Source organism: Gadus macrocephalus, chromosome 12 (genome assembly GCF_031168955.1).
Source record: "Gadus macrocephalus chromosome 12, ASM3116895v1".
Lineage (NCBI taxonomy): Eukaryota > Metazoa > Chordata > Actinopteri > Gadiformes > Gadidae > Gadus > Gadus macrocephalus.
Window position 1 is genome coordinate 12,354,315 of NC_082393.1, and position 18,677 is coordinate 12,372,991.

Here is an 18,677-nt window from a genome sequence, read left to right on the forward strand (position 1 = left end):
GGAAACATCATGGTTCCCGTCTTTTATTCAATCCAAGACATGCAGGTTTCCTCTTGAAAAAAGTTCCCAATTGGTCCACTGTACTCTTAAAGGGAAACTTTACCCATTTCCATTAAGCTTTGTATCGTTAGAAAGAAACCCACTCATATTTTTGAATGGTCGTGCATCATTACCTTTTTTCTGGAGAGATCCATATCGATCTTCAACACTACCTGTTTAAGATGACGCAATATGACGAGGATTCTCGTAAGACTACAAGCACTAGTCCCACCCCCCTATAGGGGGTGGGACCCACTGACGCTACAGACCTATTAGAGCAGTGCCAGTGGGTGGGACTTCACCAGCAGAAACTAACATCCACAGCATCTGAAGCTAAGCTAACAGAGGCTGTTGATAAAACTGAAGTACAATGGCGGAAGGTACAGGATCTGACAAAGAAGATGGCCCCATGCAAAATTACACCATTTCGAAAGAAAGACAAACGAGGACTTATTCACTGAGTTCACCAACTAATACTCTTCACTAGAAATGTTGTGTGAAATGATTTTCAAGCAGTCTTGCGGTATCAGCTTGGTAGATGGAACAGCGAGGTGTCCGATAGGCAGAGATCTAGATCAGCGGGAGTGGCCAGCGAAGCTGTGCATCGTGGTGCATGCTGGGAGTTGTTGTCTTCAATCCACAAGCGCCAAAAAGTCCCTTTCTGCTTTTTCTCGGTCAAGACGGCACCAAATTAGAATTTTATTTTATTATTCGACTACATATAGGACCAATTTCAATACATATTCATGCCTCCACCGGTGAAATGCTCCTTTCCTGTGCAAGAGAATATCATAAAACTAAATCATTGCGGTGAGGTTCAATCTATAGAATATCGTCAAACTAAAATCACTGGGTTGCGCTTCTACTAAACCATCATTGCCCTATAGAACTATAGTTTTTGGAACTAATACATTATAAAGAATGCAGCTGTTGAGAACTGTAGCCATACTCTTTATGCGTGGCGACACGTCTCATACACAAGAACACTATTGTATTTGAACACTATTATTGTATTTTTATTGGTTTATATTCCCATGATTTTAGAGTCAACTTCTCTCGCCGAACCGCAACCAGGGCTGACGTTACTGCAGCCCACTTGAAGGCGGGTCGGGCTCGCTTTGGCCTTACCTCTGAGATTATCCATATCAGGCCCGGTTTGGCACAGCGCTTTTGAAATGATAGTGGAAACTCAATTCAGCTCGGCATGGTATGACACAGCACATCCAAAAGTGAGAATGCAAAAAATGGTGTGTTTGTGAATGCACACTCGCACACACAAGTGTAAGATCCATGACCATCACAAACTGACATCTCCCTTATTGCAGTTAACAATAACACCATTGACCCAACTCCAACAAACACACACACATCCAACCGGAGCGCTTGAGGCCCATGAGTGAAGCAGCCACCCTTTTTCAGCTGGGCAGGGTACATTTGGACGGTGAGAAAAGACTAACAGTCACCTCCAGCACTGGTGCCCTTTTTTCCGAAGCCGTTCAACTGTTAACTGTGTTTTCTGCCCTGCAATGCAAATGTATGCCGATCAAAGCATCCGCATGATAGAAGGAGGCCCACAAAGGGCCTCTTCCCAAAACCAACAGCAGCTCCTGTCGCCTTCCTCTTTCACTGTGGGAAGGGAGGTGGGAGAAAATTCATGACCATGTTTCTCCTCCATGAACTCCAACCAAATACTTTCTGTACACCCTCTACACCCATCTTAAACACCTACCTTCCCCATACATCACAGAGAGTGATGCATTTTGCTTAAAGTGACAATATTATAATACATATCATAATCTGATCATCACACCGAATAATAAACTTTTATAAACAAACCCTATCGTATAAAAAACAATCAAATACTTTCTACCTCTGATCCCAAGACCGAGGAATGGAAGGGACATTCTTCGACCTCCCCCACAGCTCCACAGCCTTGGAGCCATAACACAGTCCTATGAGATAGCTGGTTGAACTACAGTTGACTGCAACTCATTTTGTTGGTCAAGAGTTGGTTGTATTCCTCTGTATGGATCCTTAACATAATTTTAGAATATAATCTGAGCCTGTCAATGTCTAAACAAGCACTTTTAGAGGACGTATATTAATGGGGCGCTATTGCCCTGAAGTATTCAATTGCTTTGCCGTTTTTGAAGATCATAGCTGCAGCGTTTTTTTGCTGCAAACCCTTCTGGACCAATGCAAAAATTGTTGCCCACAACAATACCAAAGACGAAAAAAAAATCTTAAATTGGGAGCCAAGTGGGACAAAAAAAAGATAAATATATATGCGTGTGTAGATTGTGCGCCAGCATAACCTGAACTGTGATGTTGGTTAACTACAAACAGAAAACTCCTCGAAATTTTTGCAGACAGTCAATGCAAGCATGCCTTTGCTGTGATCGTTATAACCATGGTGTTGATGACAACAGTTACCTGTGATGACATTGATGTCGGGATAGGTGTTCTCACACAGCTCTGTGGCAAGGCTGTCTCGCTCAAACGCCTCCCGTAGCTCCTTCTTCACCACCGCCGAACCACAAAGACGGTAGAGACCCACCACCTGGAAAATCACGCACACACACATACACCAATACACACACAGAAACAGACAAAGTAGGTCAAGCTAGGTGGACATTTTTACAGCCCTATCGATCAAGTCTACGTCCGTCCAAACAATGTGCTGTTGGAAAAGGCCTAATATTGAATGACAACTTGGCTAGAACGCAGGAATGTGTGGTGAAGTCCAGCATTCTGAAGTCCAACTCAGGATAAATTAGTTATGTTGTGTGTCACTTAATGGGATAATTAATCGCGGGACCCATTTTAGTTCATTTAGATTTGTTGTTTGGATTCCTGTAAAGATATCGAAGCATGACATTATGTGATTAGACTCCAAAACCCAATTCAAACGATTCATTTTAGCAGTGAAAATGCATTGTATCCTAACATCAATGTCTCAAAGACGCAGCTTCAGTCCCCAGGTAGCACAGCAGGTGGCAAGCCGCATTAGCCGTTTTGGGACTTGTTGAAGAAATGGCAACCAACAAGTAAAAGTAACCCTGCCAACTCATGTACTCACAACTTACATAACAACACAAAAGCACTGTGTCCACTGTCCACCCAGTTCAACTCACCCTTAAAGTGGCATAATGCCACTTCTCTGCAACAAAGAGAAAAATGTTGCTAAAATAATACTAAATACTTATACTACTATACTATACTATAACTATACTATAAATATGACACAGGAGATGGAATTTCCTTTAAGACTTTTTATTGTGCATAATCATCAATATCATTATTATCAGAAAGGAACCAGGAACCATCACCTTATCATGTCGGAGGTTTGTTTGAACCTGAGGGCTATCTTGTCTGGAGCCTGGGGCTCCTGGTAGGGTCTCCCATGGCAGAGTGGTCTCAGGTAAGGGGCCAGCCTAAGAATGGTTCACAAAGATTCCATGGAAAATAGAGCAAGAGGAGGAGAGACCCTGAACGGAGGAAACCCAAGGCCCCCGTCTGGAGCCAGGCCAAGACAGAGGGCTAGTTTTTGAGGGGCTTGCCACGGAGCCCGGCCGAGCACACCCGCCCCCTCCGTCCTGTGGGCCGGCCACTCACAGGAAGACCTGCTGGGGTAGAGTGCGCTGCCACATGGCAGAAGCTGGCCCTTGGGACGTTGAACTTCACCTCGCTGTGGGGGAAGGAACCGGAGCTTGTGAGGGAGGAGTGGGAATGGTACCAGTTAGATCTGGAGGGGCTTACCTCTAAGCACTGTCTCAGCTCTGGAACCATACTCCTGAATAGGGGTTGGACCGGGCTGGTGTGAGGATGCTCAGAAATCCTCGGATGAGTGCCGCGGTGTTGGAGTTTACCCCATTGGACGAGAGGGTGGTCAGGAAAATAGTCTGACTGACGAAGGAGGCCTTCCGGGATGTGTTATCCCGGAGGACGACCGAGGCAGTTGCAGGGTATCGAGAGGCTCAAAGGCATGGCTAAGGAAATTCGGTCGGCAAGAAGGTGCTTTTGGAAAACCGTCTTGCCCCTCAGGAGGGGTAAATGGGGAACCACCTAAGCTGTGTAGAGGTAGGATGGGACTTTGATGAACTCAACTGAGGGGATAGTCGGACGGTAGAAGGAGCACTTTGAGGAACTCCTGAATCCGACTAACATGCGCTCTATGGTAGAGGCAGAGCAGGAGGCTGATGGGGGTTCTTCGTCAACTTCCCTGGGGGAAGTCACTGAGGTAGTGAAACAACTCCATAATGGCAAAGCCCCAGAGATTGATGAGATCCGGACAGAAATGCTGAAAACTCTGGTTGTGAAGGGGCTGTCTTGGTTGACACCCCTCTTCAAGCCGTAAGAGTCTTGGACAGTGCCGAAAGAGTGGCAAACCTGGGTGGTGGCTCCTCTGTTCAAAGAGGGGGACCAGAGAGTGTGTGCCAAATACAGGGGTATTACACTACTCAGCCTCCCTTGTCAATTCTACTCCAAGGTGTTGGAAAGGAGGGTTTGGCCGATTGTCGAACTTCAGATTTAAGAGGAACAATGCAGATTCCGCTGCGGAGGTGGAACCACAGACCAGCTTTTCGCAAGGATCCTGGAGGGGGCCTCGGAGTATGCCCATCCAGTACTACAAGTGTTTTCAGGGCCATCCAATCTCTATACTCTCAAAGCGAGAGCTGTGTCCACGTTCATGGTAGGGAGGTGTTGCAGTTCGGTGAGCAGTTCGGTGTTGCAGTTCGGTGACCACATCACTGCTTTTTGCAGATGATGTGGTCCTGATGGCATCATCTGCCTGTGAACTTCACCACTCACTGGATCGGTTCGCAGCCGAGTGTGAAGCGGCTGGGATGAGGATCAGCACCTCTAAATCTTAGGCCAAGAATTACCTATATGTAACCTTACACAAAGTAAGTAGGTTGAACAGGTCATAACAGGCTCCTTCAATCCAACTCTTCTTGCTTCCCCCCCCCCCCCCCCCCCCCCCCGTTTTGTTGCAAATAGGCCAGACTACCTGGACATCTCTCCTACATGCGTCAGCCTGGAATTTGGCATAGCAGGCCATCTGCTGCGGTTGCCCTGGCAACTCAGTCAGTGGGCTGTGAATGGCAGGTTGAGACCAGGTCGGTTATACACACAAACACATTCCTTCACAGCCTTTATATGTTTTGCCACGGACCACTGTCTTAATAGTTTTGTTACACATCCATCCAGCCAAACTATTGAGGGAGTGAGTGAGTGAGTCCTGTGAGGTGGGCAGTGTTTCGAAACCCTTAAACGAATGGGGAAAAGAGAACGAGAGATTAGGCAGGGCCTTAGTTTTGTGCGTGAGTAAACACAAGTCATTGGGTACAATGAACAACAAGTCCATTGAGGAAAATAAAAAAGAAACCCTTTTTCTATGGGGCTTAGAGTCACAGAGCACAAGCAAGGAACAGCTGGTACCATTGACGAGTTCCTTCCTTCACTCCTGAGTCTTGCTGCCGGGCAACACCCACTAGCAGCAACTAGCTTGTGAATGTTAAGGCCCAGAGAAACAACAATGGATCAGACAATCCAACTTCCTAGACAACAATGGCAGCCAGCATTGTGTGGCTGCAGGACTGATATTGTCTATAGACAATATTTCCCACTGAGTTTTGTACCTCTGCAAGATAAGAATTATCCTCAGTCACCACACACACACACAAGACAGGAAAGAGACATCGGTCCTCAGCTCTGTAAAATTACAGATAGCAGCATAGTAGTGGAGCAACACTTTTATTATTTACCACATTTATGTAAACTACGACACACACACACACACACACACACACACACACACACACACACACACACACACACACACACACACACACACACACACACACACACACACACACACACACACACACACACACACACACACACACACCTGGATACCTGTTTGGGACGAATACAAACAACATAACAATAGCAGCAGCAGCAAGATATCTGGCATCCTGCGTCCAAATCCCCATACCCTCCCACAGACCTCACCCTCATGGTCACTAACCTGGACACCCCCTAAAACCTACTCCCTAGTCACGTCATCTCCAACAGGGGACAAACACACACCCACCTTACACCTGACATTTGTAAATCGCTAATATTTCACAGCTGAACTACTGTTTTCTTTGTTGTATAATGGCAGATTATTAAATGATTGTAGCATATACTGGACACCAACGACACTTAGATATTAGTGCATGCATGTGTTGGATCCAAATAGAAAGAAAACGTTATTATATTCATGCTATCAACTTACATGTCAGAAATCCACTTCAGCAGGTTCAACTATGGTTTATGTCAGACATTACATGTGACAACCCAGAAAACACCACTACAGAACACAGCAACAAGAACGGCAGGCAACTGGCGGTTACCTAGCAGTAACCGTGAAATGGGGATGGGGAGAAGTGTGTGCTGCTTGACAGATGAGCGTTTCATGGGACTTACTGTTTAACCCAGCACCCTCTGCCCCTGGCATGCCCCCCTATAGTGAGCTACCACAACCAATGGCCTGACAGTTTTACTGCCAGTCTTGGCCTTAATTAGGAGGAATAGGATTCTCTTATTCCTCCTGCACGCTAGTGGCAAAAGGGAAAAGCTGGCTTTCGCTCACCCTGGACCAACTCCCTCTTGGGCTCCTCCCTGCAGCTCTCCCCACTCAGCTGGATACAAAGGCCACTCTAAAGGCATAGAAGGAAGTGCAAGCACCAGGGTTGTGGTGTTCTGTTCTGTTTGGTTTGTTCCATGAGTGTGGATATAGGACACTCTTTTATGCATCACCAATGGCTGCAGGGCCAGAGTTTTTTACTAAACAGGCTTACTGTACTTTATGCACTTACTGCCCTTCCCATTAGCGACACAACGTCATTAAATAAACCTACCGCATGGCAGCATCATTCAAGGTGATGTTAAAGTTTTGTTTCCATAACTCCATTACTTCAGAATTACTATTGATAATATTTTCTTCAGACATGCTTCAGCTCGGGATATTTAAGGGGTTCTGACTCACCTGGCAGCCTCTATTCTCGATCTCAGTGATGCACTTGTGTATGAGCAGTGGCACCAGGAGCCCCGTGCTCTCCCGCTCCACCACGCGCCACGCCTCCACGCCAAACACCCGGCGCTCCCGGCTGCCGTCCCCACCCCCGTCCAGTGAGTTCTGCCAGTGCTCCATCAGGTTAAGCTTAACGTAGATCAGCCCACGTGGCTCCAGCTTCACGGTCAGCTGGTGGCTGCGTGTTACGCGGAAAAGCGCCGGCAGCACAACCATGCCGTGGCAGCAGACGCGGTTGCGCTGCTTGGGCGCTGATTCCCAGCTGAACACCACCAGCTTGAGGTGCTGGGCGTTCTCCAGCTCGATGTTAAACGTGTGGTCCATCTCCAGGAAGCTGGTGCGGCAGGTGAGCAGGGCAGTTCGTGCCTTGTTCACAGAGTCCACCTGTATGGCACAGTAGACGTCACGTGAGTCCACGCGCGGTAGCTTCAGATCCTCTGCGCCATAGAAGTGTAGGCTCATCAGCCCCGAGATGTACTGGCTGCACTTTGGCTGCAGGCTGAAACTGTATGGGCGGAAGGCGTCGATGTCTAGCTCAGTTCCGTGCAGCTTTGGAGGGCCCCCCCCTCCGGCAGCAGTCCCCGTGCCCCCAATCGCCTTTTCGGCTCCCACACTCCCGGGACCCAACTCCTTACACTTCCGCCCGCTGCCCTCCGTGCAGCCGCGCTTCCCAGACTTGGCGACCAGCTCGGGGGTGTCTCCGTCACTGAGATAGCCACCTTTATTGGCCGACTTGGACACGCCACTGTTCTCCTTCTTGCCGTAGTTGTGCTGGGTGGAGACACTGCTGTCCAGGTGGTAGCGTGAGATAACGTTGTGGCTCGCCTGCCCTCCTCCACCGGGCGTAGAGAATCTGGGATGTCTCGAGGAGTTTGCCATAGCCTCGGGACCCGAGCTTTTCAGCCTAAAGGAGTTGGCCCTGGTCTCTGATTGGCTGCCTCTGTTGCCCCCGCCACTGCTGCTGTTGGCGTTGCTGGGGTACCCCTTGACGCTAAGCTTACGTCTCAGCTCCGGAAGCCTCTTCATCTTCATGGAGATTTTCCTGACCGTGCGTGGGGACTTGATCTTGTCAGGGAAGGACCAGTTCAGGGAACTGGGCTTCTTGGCTGGGTTGGGGCTGGAGGGAGGCGAGAACCCAGCTGCCTGGGGATCATCCGAGCCTTCTGCAGAAGAAAACATACAACATGAGGACGTTAATAAGTCACTACTTACATACTATCACTGAAATCCATTTTTGAAATGTACCAAATGTATGATGCCAGTTTAAATACAATTATTGATTTGAATCTCTCATGTACACACCCTAACCACAGTCTTAACTAGGGCGTTTGATTATATTATTATTATGAACCAATCAAAGTTTATGAAATATTAAAATAGGTTGTTTTCATATACATCTTTGAATTAAAATCTATGATACATTTCTATATGTAACGCCTTCGATGGCAATTCAAAATGACAATGCAAACTGTTTTAGTATCATGAACAAGAGATGGGTTACGCATTATTGTGTGCTTCAATACTGCTGTGAAATTTCAAAGAGTACTCTGATAGATGGCATAGATGCGCATTTAGATTAAGATTAACATTTTGGAGAAAGAGAGGTGGGTAGGAAGAGAAGAAGAAAATGAGAGGAGAACGAGTGAGGGATTATATGGCTAGTGGAGGGAATTTTAGGCTTCCTCAGCAGAACTCCAGGTTCACAGTTACAGTTACATTGGAATTTGCCAAATAACGAGGGGACATCGTAGTAAATTTTAAATCGTCAAAACAGAGTGCCCCACTCCCCTTTTAGGACAACTGGAACTCTGCTAAGAAGATTCACTTCTTGACTAGCCTGCCACTTTTTCGCACATTATAAAAAAGGTACTTCAGGGGTCCCTTGGGTTCCTTGTAGAAAGGGAAGGAGCCTGTCGTGGAGGATTAAACAAGGACTGAACTGTTGGTTTCTTTAACAGCATCCATGACTTTCGGCGTACATTGTGCTCAAAGAGAGGATCGGGTATATACACTTGCAAATAACAACAGTTAGCCAGGCACTCAGAGCTCTAAGTTAGAAACACACACACACACACACACACACACACACACACACACACACACACACACACACACACACACACACACACACACACACACACACACACACACACACACACACACACACACACACACACACACACACGCCCCCATCCCAAGTCACCCTGTATCTGACGTCCAGGAATGTAGTGCTGTGAAGCCTCCTTAACGTGCCGAACAGACAGGTGCGGAGAAGCATGGTCTGGATGGGTGTGTGTTTATTAGTGTGAGTGTATGAGCATCCGTTATTATGCGTCGGGGCATGTTAGCATGTGCATGCCTTAACCCCATTGGGAAGCAATGCGTGTGCACATTCTCAGTTCAGGGTATATATGTCATTTGTGTTTGCACAATGTGCTTTGGGGGGGCGATACTGGGCTTTGCTTGTAAAAGAGTGTCAGAAAGTGAAAGTGAGTGAATGAAATCCAGTGTGGGTTTAGATATATACAATACCTAGGTACAGACAGACAGACAGACGTCCTGATAGACGTCGGAGGTAAACAAATCTGCTGTCCCTGTAAAACCCTTGAGTTAAATGGTGTGTGTGTGAGTACGAGTACGCTTACAAACTTGGGGATTGTACATAGCGGGATAAATGCCATAGTTGTCCCATGGTTTCTGCAATCTGTGACTAGGGCCCCAGCCGACACTGGACTTTCTTTCCCTCTCCGCCTCCATCTCTCTCTCTTAGCTTCAACACATTCAGCAGCACAAGGGACCCTTCCTTTGTAAGTGACGCCCAGGACACCCAGTGTGTCATGTACATTGGAAACAGAATCCCTGCTACTAGAACAAGGCATGCAGGCTCTCCTCCTCCTAGCACAACATGGCCCCCTGCCAAGGCCATGCTCATGCAGTGTTGGCCACCCTGCTGCAGCAGCAGGAGCAGCAGCGGCAATTCCAGCTAACTGGTAACTGTAGCAACAAAGTGTCAACTAATTCAAGGCCACTCTGCAGGGAAGTACAGTCTTGATAAACTGCTGCCGATGATGATTAAAACCAAACATGAGAGTGGTAAAGGCTCTGTAATAAGTTGCATCTTTAAAATTCTTAACTGTTGTAAAGTAACAGAGACCATGTAGCCACTTTCACTAATTAACAAAATGTAATACTATGACCATTATCTCCTGAAAGTAATCCGTCTGCCTCACAGACAAAACCTGACGATTCCAATCTTCCTCTTCTAGATAGATAAGATAAGCAACACAACCCAAGCTCTCTCTCCATGTAACCCTAGTTGTTCAGGCTAATTCTAGGCCACTTTAGGCGGCCCGGCCTCCTCACTGAACTGCTCTGACCTAAACAACTCCCAGAAATAGCCCTTTACATTATGAACCATCCGCCAGAATCCCACAGCACGACGTGGGTAGAAAGATGCAATATGGACATTGTATAAACTACATCAATCACGACTCCAGCTTCTATACAGGGCATTGAGGGAACACTACGACCGGGCAATTGGCTGCAAGACCCATCTGGGGAGTATCCGGCGGCCCAGAAAAGCAGCCATCCGAACAGAGGAGGGCCATAGTCATACCAAGTCGTCTGCATCTGAACCACTTCATTAATGCAGAACTCTCTTGTTCCCTTTCAATCAAGGAGGCTGCTGTCCATTTTTAGATCTTCACTAAGTGATCTCTGTGCCCTCCCAGGTTGATAACACAAGTTACATCGCAAGACTAGAACCCTGGATCTGCTTCAACACTATGAGTCCATTGACAGCTCAGACATTTTCAGAACTTAAAAAAAGGTAAAAAAAACACATGACCAAGTGTTGCTGAATGTGAACTTTTGAATTTAGAAGCATTGTTAACCGCATACAAGGAATCCATTTATTGTCCTCTTCACTGCAAAATGTACCTGCTCTTTCATCTGTTCAACCTTCTTCTATTACACATTTCAGAAGACATTTCTATGCATGTATGTATGTATGTATGTATGTATGTATGTATGTATGTATGTATGTATGTATGTATGTATGCATGCAAGTGAGAATCCCCTTATTTCAGTTGTCTCAGGCTCCCCTGTCCCATCCCCCTTCCTCCCAACTAGACGAGAAGCACCATGTCATTCTTCTATAAAGCCAACTACATTGGCAGCAAAGACAAAGAAATATACCAACAAACACACGCACGTGTACAGGAGTGAACATTGTTGCTAAGGTCCAATCCCATTTCCACCCCTTACCCCTTCCCCTTACCCCTCCCCCTTGTTTTTGTAGGGGTAGGGCTGTCCCAAATCTCATTTGGGTTAGGGCTAGGGCCAAGACGTAGGGCTACATAGCCCTTGAAATGAAGCTTCCAAAGGACCACACTTTAAAGGGAGGGCTTTGAGGAAAAGCCGACCATTAAATTTGGCAGCTGTCATGAATCCTTTTTTGGTTTGGTTTGGTTTTTCTGAGCCCTTTTACTTTATTTTTTATTTTGTGAAAAGCGCATTGGGTACTAGAAATGCGCTATACAAGACTGATATTATTATTATTATTATTATTATTACTACTACTAGTTGTTATCATTCGGAAACACGCCTACTCTTGGCCTCTGTTGACGTAGCAGTCCACGAGCTTCAAGCGATGATGACTCGACGTAATGGAGGGGTGTCTCATTTCTTAGGGGAACGTTTTACCCGGGGCAAGGGGAAGGGGAAAGGGGGAGGGGTAAGGGGTGGAAATTGGATTGTGCCTTAATGTTGATTTAGATACAATATCAAGGCAATGTTTAATGCGCCTATCTCCCTGCTCCTTTAACATTCCTTAAGCACCCGCATATCCCAAATACAGGCTGTAGAACATCGTCAATTTATGTCGTCGCTTGTATAGCCGGTGTGTGTTCCCTCAATGTGAGAGGGAACACACAGTCTAAAGTGTTGTTCTTGGCTGCTGAGCCCAAGTGTGGGATAGCGTCACCAAAGCCACAGGAATGGGCGACAAAGTCAACAAGCTGGCAGTTCCGGAGCGAGACACGGTGGACGTAGGTTGGGTGGTGCTGGTGGGTGTAGGGAGACTGGGGCTGGTTTATACAACAGCAAAGAGCACAGCAAGAACACCAGCTCAATGGGATAGTGCATTTACTCATTAGAGAAATTAAACAGGTCCAACACCAATGTCAATGGTTATTTTTGGCTAGTGTCAGCTTACCTTTTTTGTTGGAATCGGCCAACATTCTATAGTTGTTTGTGGGTGTGTTTGTTGGGGCATTGCAAGCTTCCTTAAACTAGGTTGGTTGAATGGCAGGGCATCTCGTCTCTTTTGAATACTAGAATAACATTGCACCAAACCTTTTCATTTTAAAACAAAGATTCCCTGTTTGTCGATGAACAAAACTCCTTCACCGGATTAGAATGTGCTGAACAAGCTAATCTGCTCTGCTATTATGTCAGCTCATACCTACCTACCCGAACAAGAAAGCCCCTAATTTCAGCAGACTGATGACAGCAGCACATTTCAAAGAGGCCTGCGAAAAACCAACCTATCAAACTGTATTTAGAAATGAGCGCTCCCCCCCCCCGTAGTAGAGAGTGTATCTCTGACTAGCATTTGGGTACAAGGAGACTCCTCTGGGAGTGATTGAATCCTAATCCCAAAGTTAACGTTTTGGGGGGGTGGGGGGGGACGTGGATGGTTGGAACAGTGAGCCACCAACCATGACTGTTTTCCAGGTGTCAATCAATCTCCTCTCGGTTGCTTCAAGTACTTAAGGTCCAAACAAGGAAGGATCAGTGTGTGAGAGTTCATTCAATTCATGGTTTCAATTTTGTAGCAACTATATTATTTTATAAAAAACAACTGTATATGCAATGCATATCTTTATCTATTTTAAACGAGGCCACATCAAACCATTAATTATCAATGACAGAAGTGGGGTTTATTGTCTCCTGAGCAGAAGACAATTAAAGTTAAGTTAACAAAAGGCATAGCTTTGGTCTTCAGATGTACTCCGTTGGGGGAGGGGGGGGGGCTGTTGCATGCCACAGAGAAGAGTCGTTTAGATTTATAATTATAAGGACAGCTCAAACAGTTAAAACTACCATGTTGCTACAATAGACACGACAACAGGTAGGAAGTCAGGAGAACAAACAAGGAAAAATAGTCCATAGGGAGGGACTGAGTGTCGACATAACACTGGTCTGAGACAACCCATTGGAAGAAGAAAACTTGCAGATGTAGAAGTGACACACACACACACACTTGAATAAATGTAATATAAAGAACATTCAAATTTTTTGGAAGGTATTAAAGAGTCTACAACATGAGAGATGGAAGATTACTCCCTGCTGATGTGTAACTACTGTTCCACTGTTGAGTGACACTGATGGTAAATGCTGTGATTAAACAGTGAGAGGGTCATTGTCAGATCTAATAGGACCTTGTTTTGCTCCTATTTCATCTTTGTTTGGTCTTGGTTCCCAATCTCTCCGTTTTCTTATTTTCTTTACCAAGTAGCAGAAACATATCTGAAAGCCTAGCAGCAGCCAGAGAAAACTAAGAGCTAAATAGACTGTGTGTGTCTGTGTCTCTGTGTGTGTGTGTGTGTGTGTGTGTGTGTGTGTGTGTGTGTGTGTGTGTGTGTGTGTGTGTGTGTGTGTGTGTGTGTGTGTGTGTGTGTGTGTGTGTGTGTGTGTGTGTGTGTATTCCCTTCCTCACCCGTTGCTCTGCTGCCGGAAGCCCCCGCCTCCTCCTGAGATTTGCAAGAAAGCATCTGCCTGTGCAGATGTGGTGTATCTATGGAATGTGTGGCATTCCCCTGGCTCCCATCTCCTCCGCCAGCAATGCAGGCCAGGCCCCCGCCTTCCCTAAGCCTCTCTGGCCGGGCCGTGTTGGTGGAGGTGTCTGGCGTCCTACAGGAGCCTCCATCCCAGCACCTGCTTGGCCTCCTCTTTGGGGCTTGGCTCTCCTGCGGAGGTGAGGCCACTGGTCTCCTAGAGGGGGGGTTGTTTTTGGTCACCTGAGCTGGTTCTTCGTCCTCAGGGATGGGGTTGTACCAGATCTCACCCTCGTCATCTGCATCGTTTTCTTCAGCCGGGTCAATGCACCGGATCTGTGGCATGACCTGGGCCTGGCCCACGCAAACCGTAGACAGGGAAACAAAGACATTATGTAGTGATATATTTTCTGCAATAACAAATAGTCTAAGACATTCCTCGCCAACACGTTGCTCGCTGGGACCCTGTGAGTCGCACGTCATGGATGTTCCAATAGTGACAATTACTGCACTTTCCATCTGTGCAGACTGCTGTGAATGGAAATAACACTGGCCCTGCGGCCGCTCACATCTCGGCTTGGCCAAGGGTTCAAAGAGAGATTGTGCTTTCTTTTCGTTTTGTTCGACTTCTCTCTGTGAGTCCGTTTTTTAACTAACAGAAAACCTGCTTAAACGATGTGCACCTCGAAAATTAGATTAGAGATGCTGTGTCAAGTTATAAACCTGAGTGAGTACAGTGCTCTGTTGGATTCGATGCAATGGCAGGCTTGTTAGAACTTGTATTCATAATGGTTACATATGCATTTGTATGTTATGAAATATGCTATGTGTGTAATATGTTTGTATGTTATATTTAAATATGTGATGTGTGTTTTGAGTAAGTATTAAGGTGGAATCTTTCAAAATTCAGTTGTTTAAACTTAAACTTTTTTTTTGTGTGACTGCTATGGAAGTGGAGCTTTTTGAAGAGCTTTAACTTTCACATAAGTGTTGGGGCACATTGAACAATATAATTGTATTATTGTGCCTTTCCTTTAATTTATGTTGAGATAAATTGGCAATGACTGTCAGTAACCATTCTTATATTTTGAAATAAATGGGATCATAATTATTCCTGTTATTCAATTTCCTTTGATTGGTGTTAATGTTTAGCAGAACAAAAACATAGGCTTATTTTAAAGAGCTGTTTACACTTATTTCAATTAAGAAGATGATTTTGAATGGAGTAGCCCTTCATATAGTTTCTCATCTATCGGGTAGCCCTCAGCTCCAGAAAGGTTGGAGACCCCTGGTCTAACAGACTGCAAGAGAAAGTGCTTTTTTTTTGTTCAAATGCTTCACTGAAAGAGCTTCACTTAATTAACTTATTTTCAACGAGAGAGGGAGGATCACCAATAACTTAATAAACACTAGGTCAAAAGAATCAGAGTGAGTATGAAGCTTTTGTAGAGGACGGCACATTTATAATTTGATTAAGGACATATTTAGCAAGTTGACAAAGTTTGGGATGGACACTGGCTTGGAACTAATCAAAATACATAATAAGAATGAGCTACTATGGTTGTTGGCTGTAGAAGAAGACAATGAAAACATCCCCGAAGATGATTCGCCAGTATAATGCTCTCCACATCTGTATTAAAAAGCCAATTATCACCAGTACCTGCGGCAGGTGAAAACGCACTGGGCGTGACAATGAAACCCCTGGGGGCATCAGGAGTTCAGGGGAAGAACTGGGACGAATGAGAGGCTGTCCTCCCTCCTCATCAGCCCCAAGATCTCCAAGGGGCTCCTCGACCCCATGGACCCTCCCCAGCGAGCTTTGCTGCAGCCAGTTGCGCTTCTTGGAGACAGTAATGGAGTTGAGCATCGACCGACAACCGGGCGGCTCATTGGGTCGTTGGTTTGGCTCGCGGCCCTGTGCATTCTCATCGGGAACTGAGAGAGAAAGAGAGAGTATTGTTGTTGCCACGTTCCACTAATAAATTATCCACATCTGAGGCATTTGTCAAATGTAAGATAATATGTATGCAGATATTTGACACTGGTTCTGGCTTTATCTTACCCTAGTTTGAATAAAAAAATATCTGTACCAACAAACCTTCCTTCAGTCCGTTTTGAAAATCTGCCTCTTCTGACATCACAAGTTGGCGTATCTACCTACATGTATGTCAGATATATCTAGGACCATACATCTAAGTGGACACGCCCACATGTGATGTCAGAAGAGGTAGGTTTTCAAAACGGATTGTAGTGGCTAATCACATTCACACCTGGAGGTATAATATGTCACCTTTAATGGGAATTAATGTACCCTTATTTGTCACACACCATTTGCCTATTCTGGGACAATGTCATTGTAGATTACAAACACTGAAATTGGGACCAAAAGGAAACGCGGCTTTTGACTTTTTTTTTCCCACCTATTTTCTTTCTTGGTCCTCTTATTCTAAAGCTGGGGTCGGCAACTGGTGGCCCGTAGGCAATAACTGGCCCGCCAGACATAATATCTGGCCCGCCAGATTATTCTGAAGTAATAGGATTTTTTTTTATTTATTATTTTTAAATATCGAATATCTATATCTGTTAGCTTAAATGTAAAGGGCCGGGTATAGTGAACTTTTTTTTCTTTCACAACCGCTTTTGAATTTAATTGTATCAAATCCTGCTACTACTCCCGGAAGGTTAGAGAATCGTCACGGTCCCACATAAGCTGCGAGGGTCTGAGCAGGAGTTATTGGAAACTATACAATATTAAATTAAACGGAACCCCCCTCTATAGGCCTATATACAACAACCATGGCGACCCGACATTACGTATTTTTGTGTGATACTGCACGTAGAGAAAGGAAGGAGCTGTTGAAAAAAGTTCACAAAAGATTTAAGACGCAAAGCTTTGAGACTTTGCTGTTTAACGCTGTTTCTCTGATGAGACTACTTCGCCTACAGCCTACAGGCTAGGAACGGAGGTTTGTGTGTGTGCGCAGTAAGGCAGCACCCGCCGTGGTGTGTGTGTGTGTGTGTGTGCGTGTGCGTGTGCGTGTGCATGTTTGTGTGTGTGTAGTAAGTGTGGTTGGCTGCTTCTTTAGATGCGCATTACTGCCCTCTCTCCAGCATAAGGCCTTTCTACACTGCCAAGCAGGTTCGGTCGAGGCTTGGCACACCCGGCAATTTCACCGTCTTATCAAGTTTCCTGTGTAAAACCGAGGAGTCTAGAGTCTAGACCTCTTTAGAATAATTTGCATATTCCCGAATGTTTTTATTTTTTTATGAATGAAGACGTCCGCATGCAAGAATGAGTTCACGTCTGAGCGTAGGCTACAAACAGGATTAACTATTTACAAGTACAAAAACGTCAACAAATTCTTTATTTTGCTGACCACTTTTGGGTTGACAAAAGCCTCGTAAGGACAGGTCCTCTGCGTCTCTCTCGCAGATCGCACCATCTTTCAAGGTCTTTGTTTAATATGACTGCATCACCTTCTCTCACATGATCAGCAGCTCGCGGATTTCACTTTCTCTCCAGTTAGAACTGCTCATGATGATATCACTACGTTGTCTCTGTGGAGACAGTGCAGCAACACCTCTACCCAACGTGATCAGGCATGACATTTACGTGATTAGGGCATACACTTGTTTATAAGTACGTCTTCTAAGAGTCATCTAGTGCTTGGTAGGCATATGACTAAGCCAGCTGACGGGCCTACGTCACAGTTCCAGATGCACTTTCATTAATCAATTCCTTGAACTAGCCTTTGATGTTACCTACTGACTGGAAAAAAAATTGCCCGAGGCCAAACTTAGTTGCCGACCCCTGTTCTAAAGTATGTCATCTATATGCCATTGAGGAGTACAGTTACCTCAGCAAAAAAAAAGAGTCCTTTTCGTAGGCTGTATAGAGAATATGCATGTCGAAGCAAACATAGAGAATGAGTGCGTGTGCGTGTGTGTGCAAATAGCCAGCAGCTAGTAAAACACACCTTTTCCAACAAATCGCACAGCAACTGCAAATCATAGTCATTTGACAGGCCCCTTTTTCACCAAGTGTTGAAAGGCTGTAGGTAAATGAGCAGATGCGAAGAGAATGGGTGGGGGAACTGGTGCTGAGGACCTTGTTTTGTTATAACATGTTCTGCAGAAAGTCTGTGTAAAAAGATTGCTTCAATGACCGACTCCAAGATATGTGCCACTCTACACACTATAATGACGAGGCTAACTTCTACTTTTCCTGTAGGAAATGCTTTTGAATGCAATGACCAGCCGCCTGGCTGGTCAGTCACCAGTCACCAGTCATCGCTCTGGCATACATATGTTTATAATTATATTCTCACTTGATGAAAAGTTAATCTACAGGGATACGTCTAGGCCTCTGTTCCGGTGTATGATTGTGCGTGAGTCATTAGGGGTCCTACGAAACCGTAGGCACCCTTTTGTTTTCGTTAGTATTATTAGGGTTCCTACGAATCGGTAGGAACCCTATTGTAATCGTTAGTATTATTATTATTAGGGTTCCTAAGGAACCGTAGGAATCCTATTGTAGTCGTTAGTATTATTATTAGGGGTCCTACGAAACCGTAGGAACCCTATTGTAATCGTTAGTATTATTATTCGGGTGCCAAGCACAAAGTGCAAAGGCAACCTATTGTAATCGTTAGTGTCTTTATTATTATTCCGCCACGTTTGACTTACACAGCCTAAACCGCTTGCACGTTTTTATGAAACTTTAAACTCAAGATTAACAGAGAAGAAATATTACACTGATTGGCTCAAGGTGGTGCTAT

The 18,677-nt window shown here is 45.4% G+C and overlaps 1 protein-coding gene across 2 annotated transcripts in view; it reads right to left on the bottom strand.

Moving 5' to 3' along the window:
• syde2 (synapse defective 1, Rho GTPase, homolog 2 (C. elegans)) overlaps positions 1-18,677 on the bottom strand; it is a 99,310-nt gene that overhangs the window by 62,940 nt on the left and 17,693 nt on the right. For both annotated transcript variants that reach the window (XM_060066799.1, XM_060066798.1), the window contains 4 exons: positions 15,560-15,834; positions 13,842-14,253; positions 7,076-8,283; positions 2,473-2,599 (listed from right to left, as the gene is read on the bottom strand). In XM_060066799.1, the coding sequence (XP_059922782.1) occupies positions 2,473-2,599; positions 7,076-8,283; positions 13,842-14,253; positions 15,560-15,834 (2,022 nt within the window). The remainder of the gene's footprint in view (positions 1-2,472; positions 2,600-7,075; positions 8,284-13,841; positions 14,254-15,559; positions 15,835-18,677) is intronic.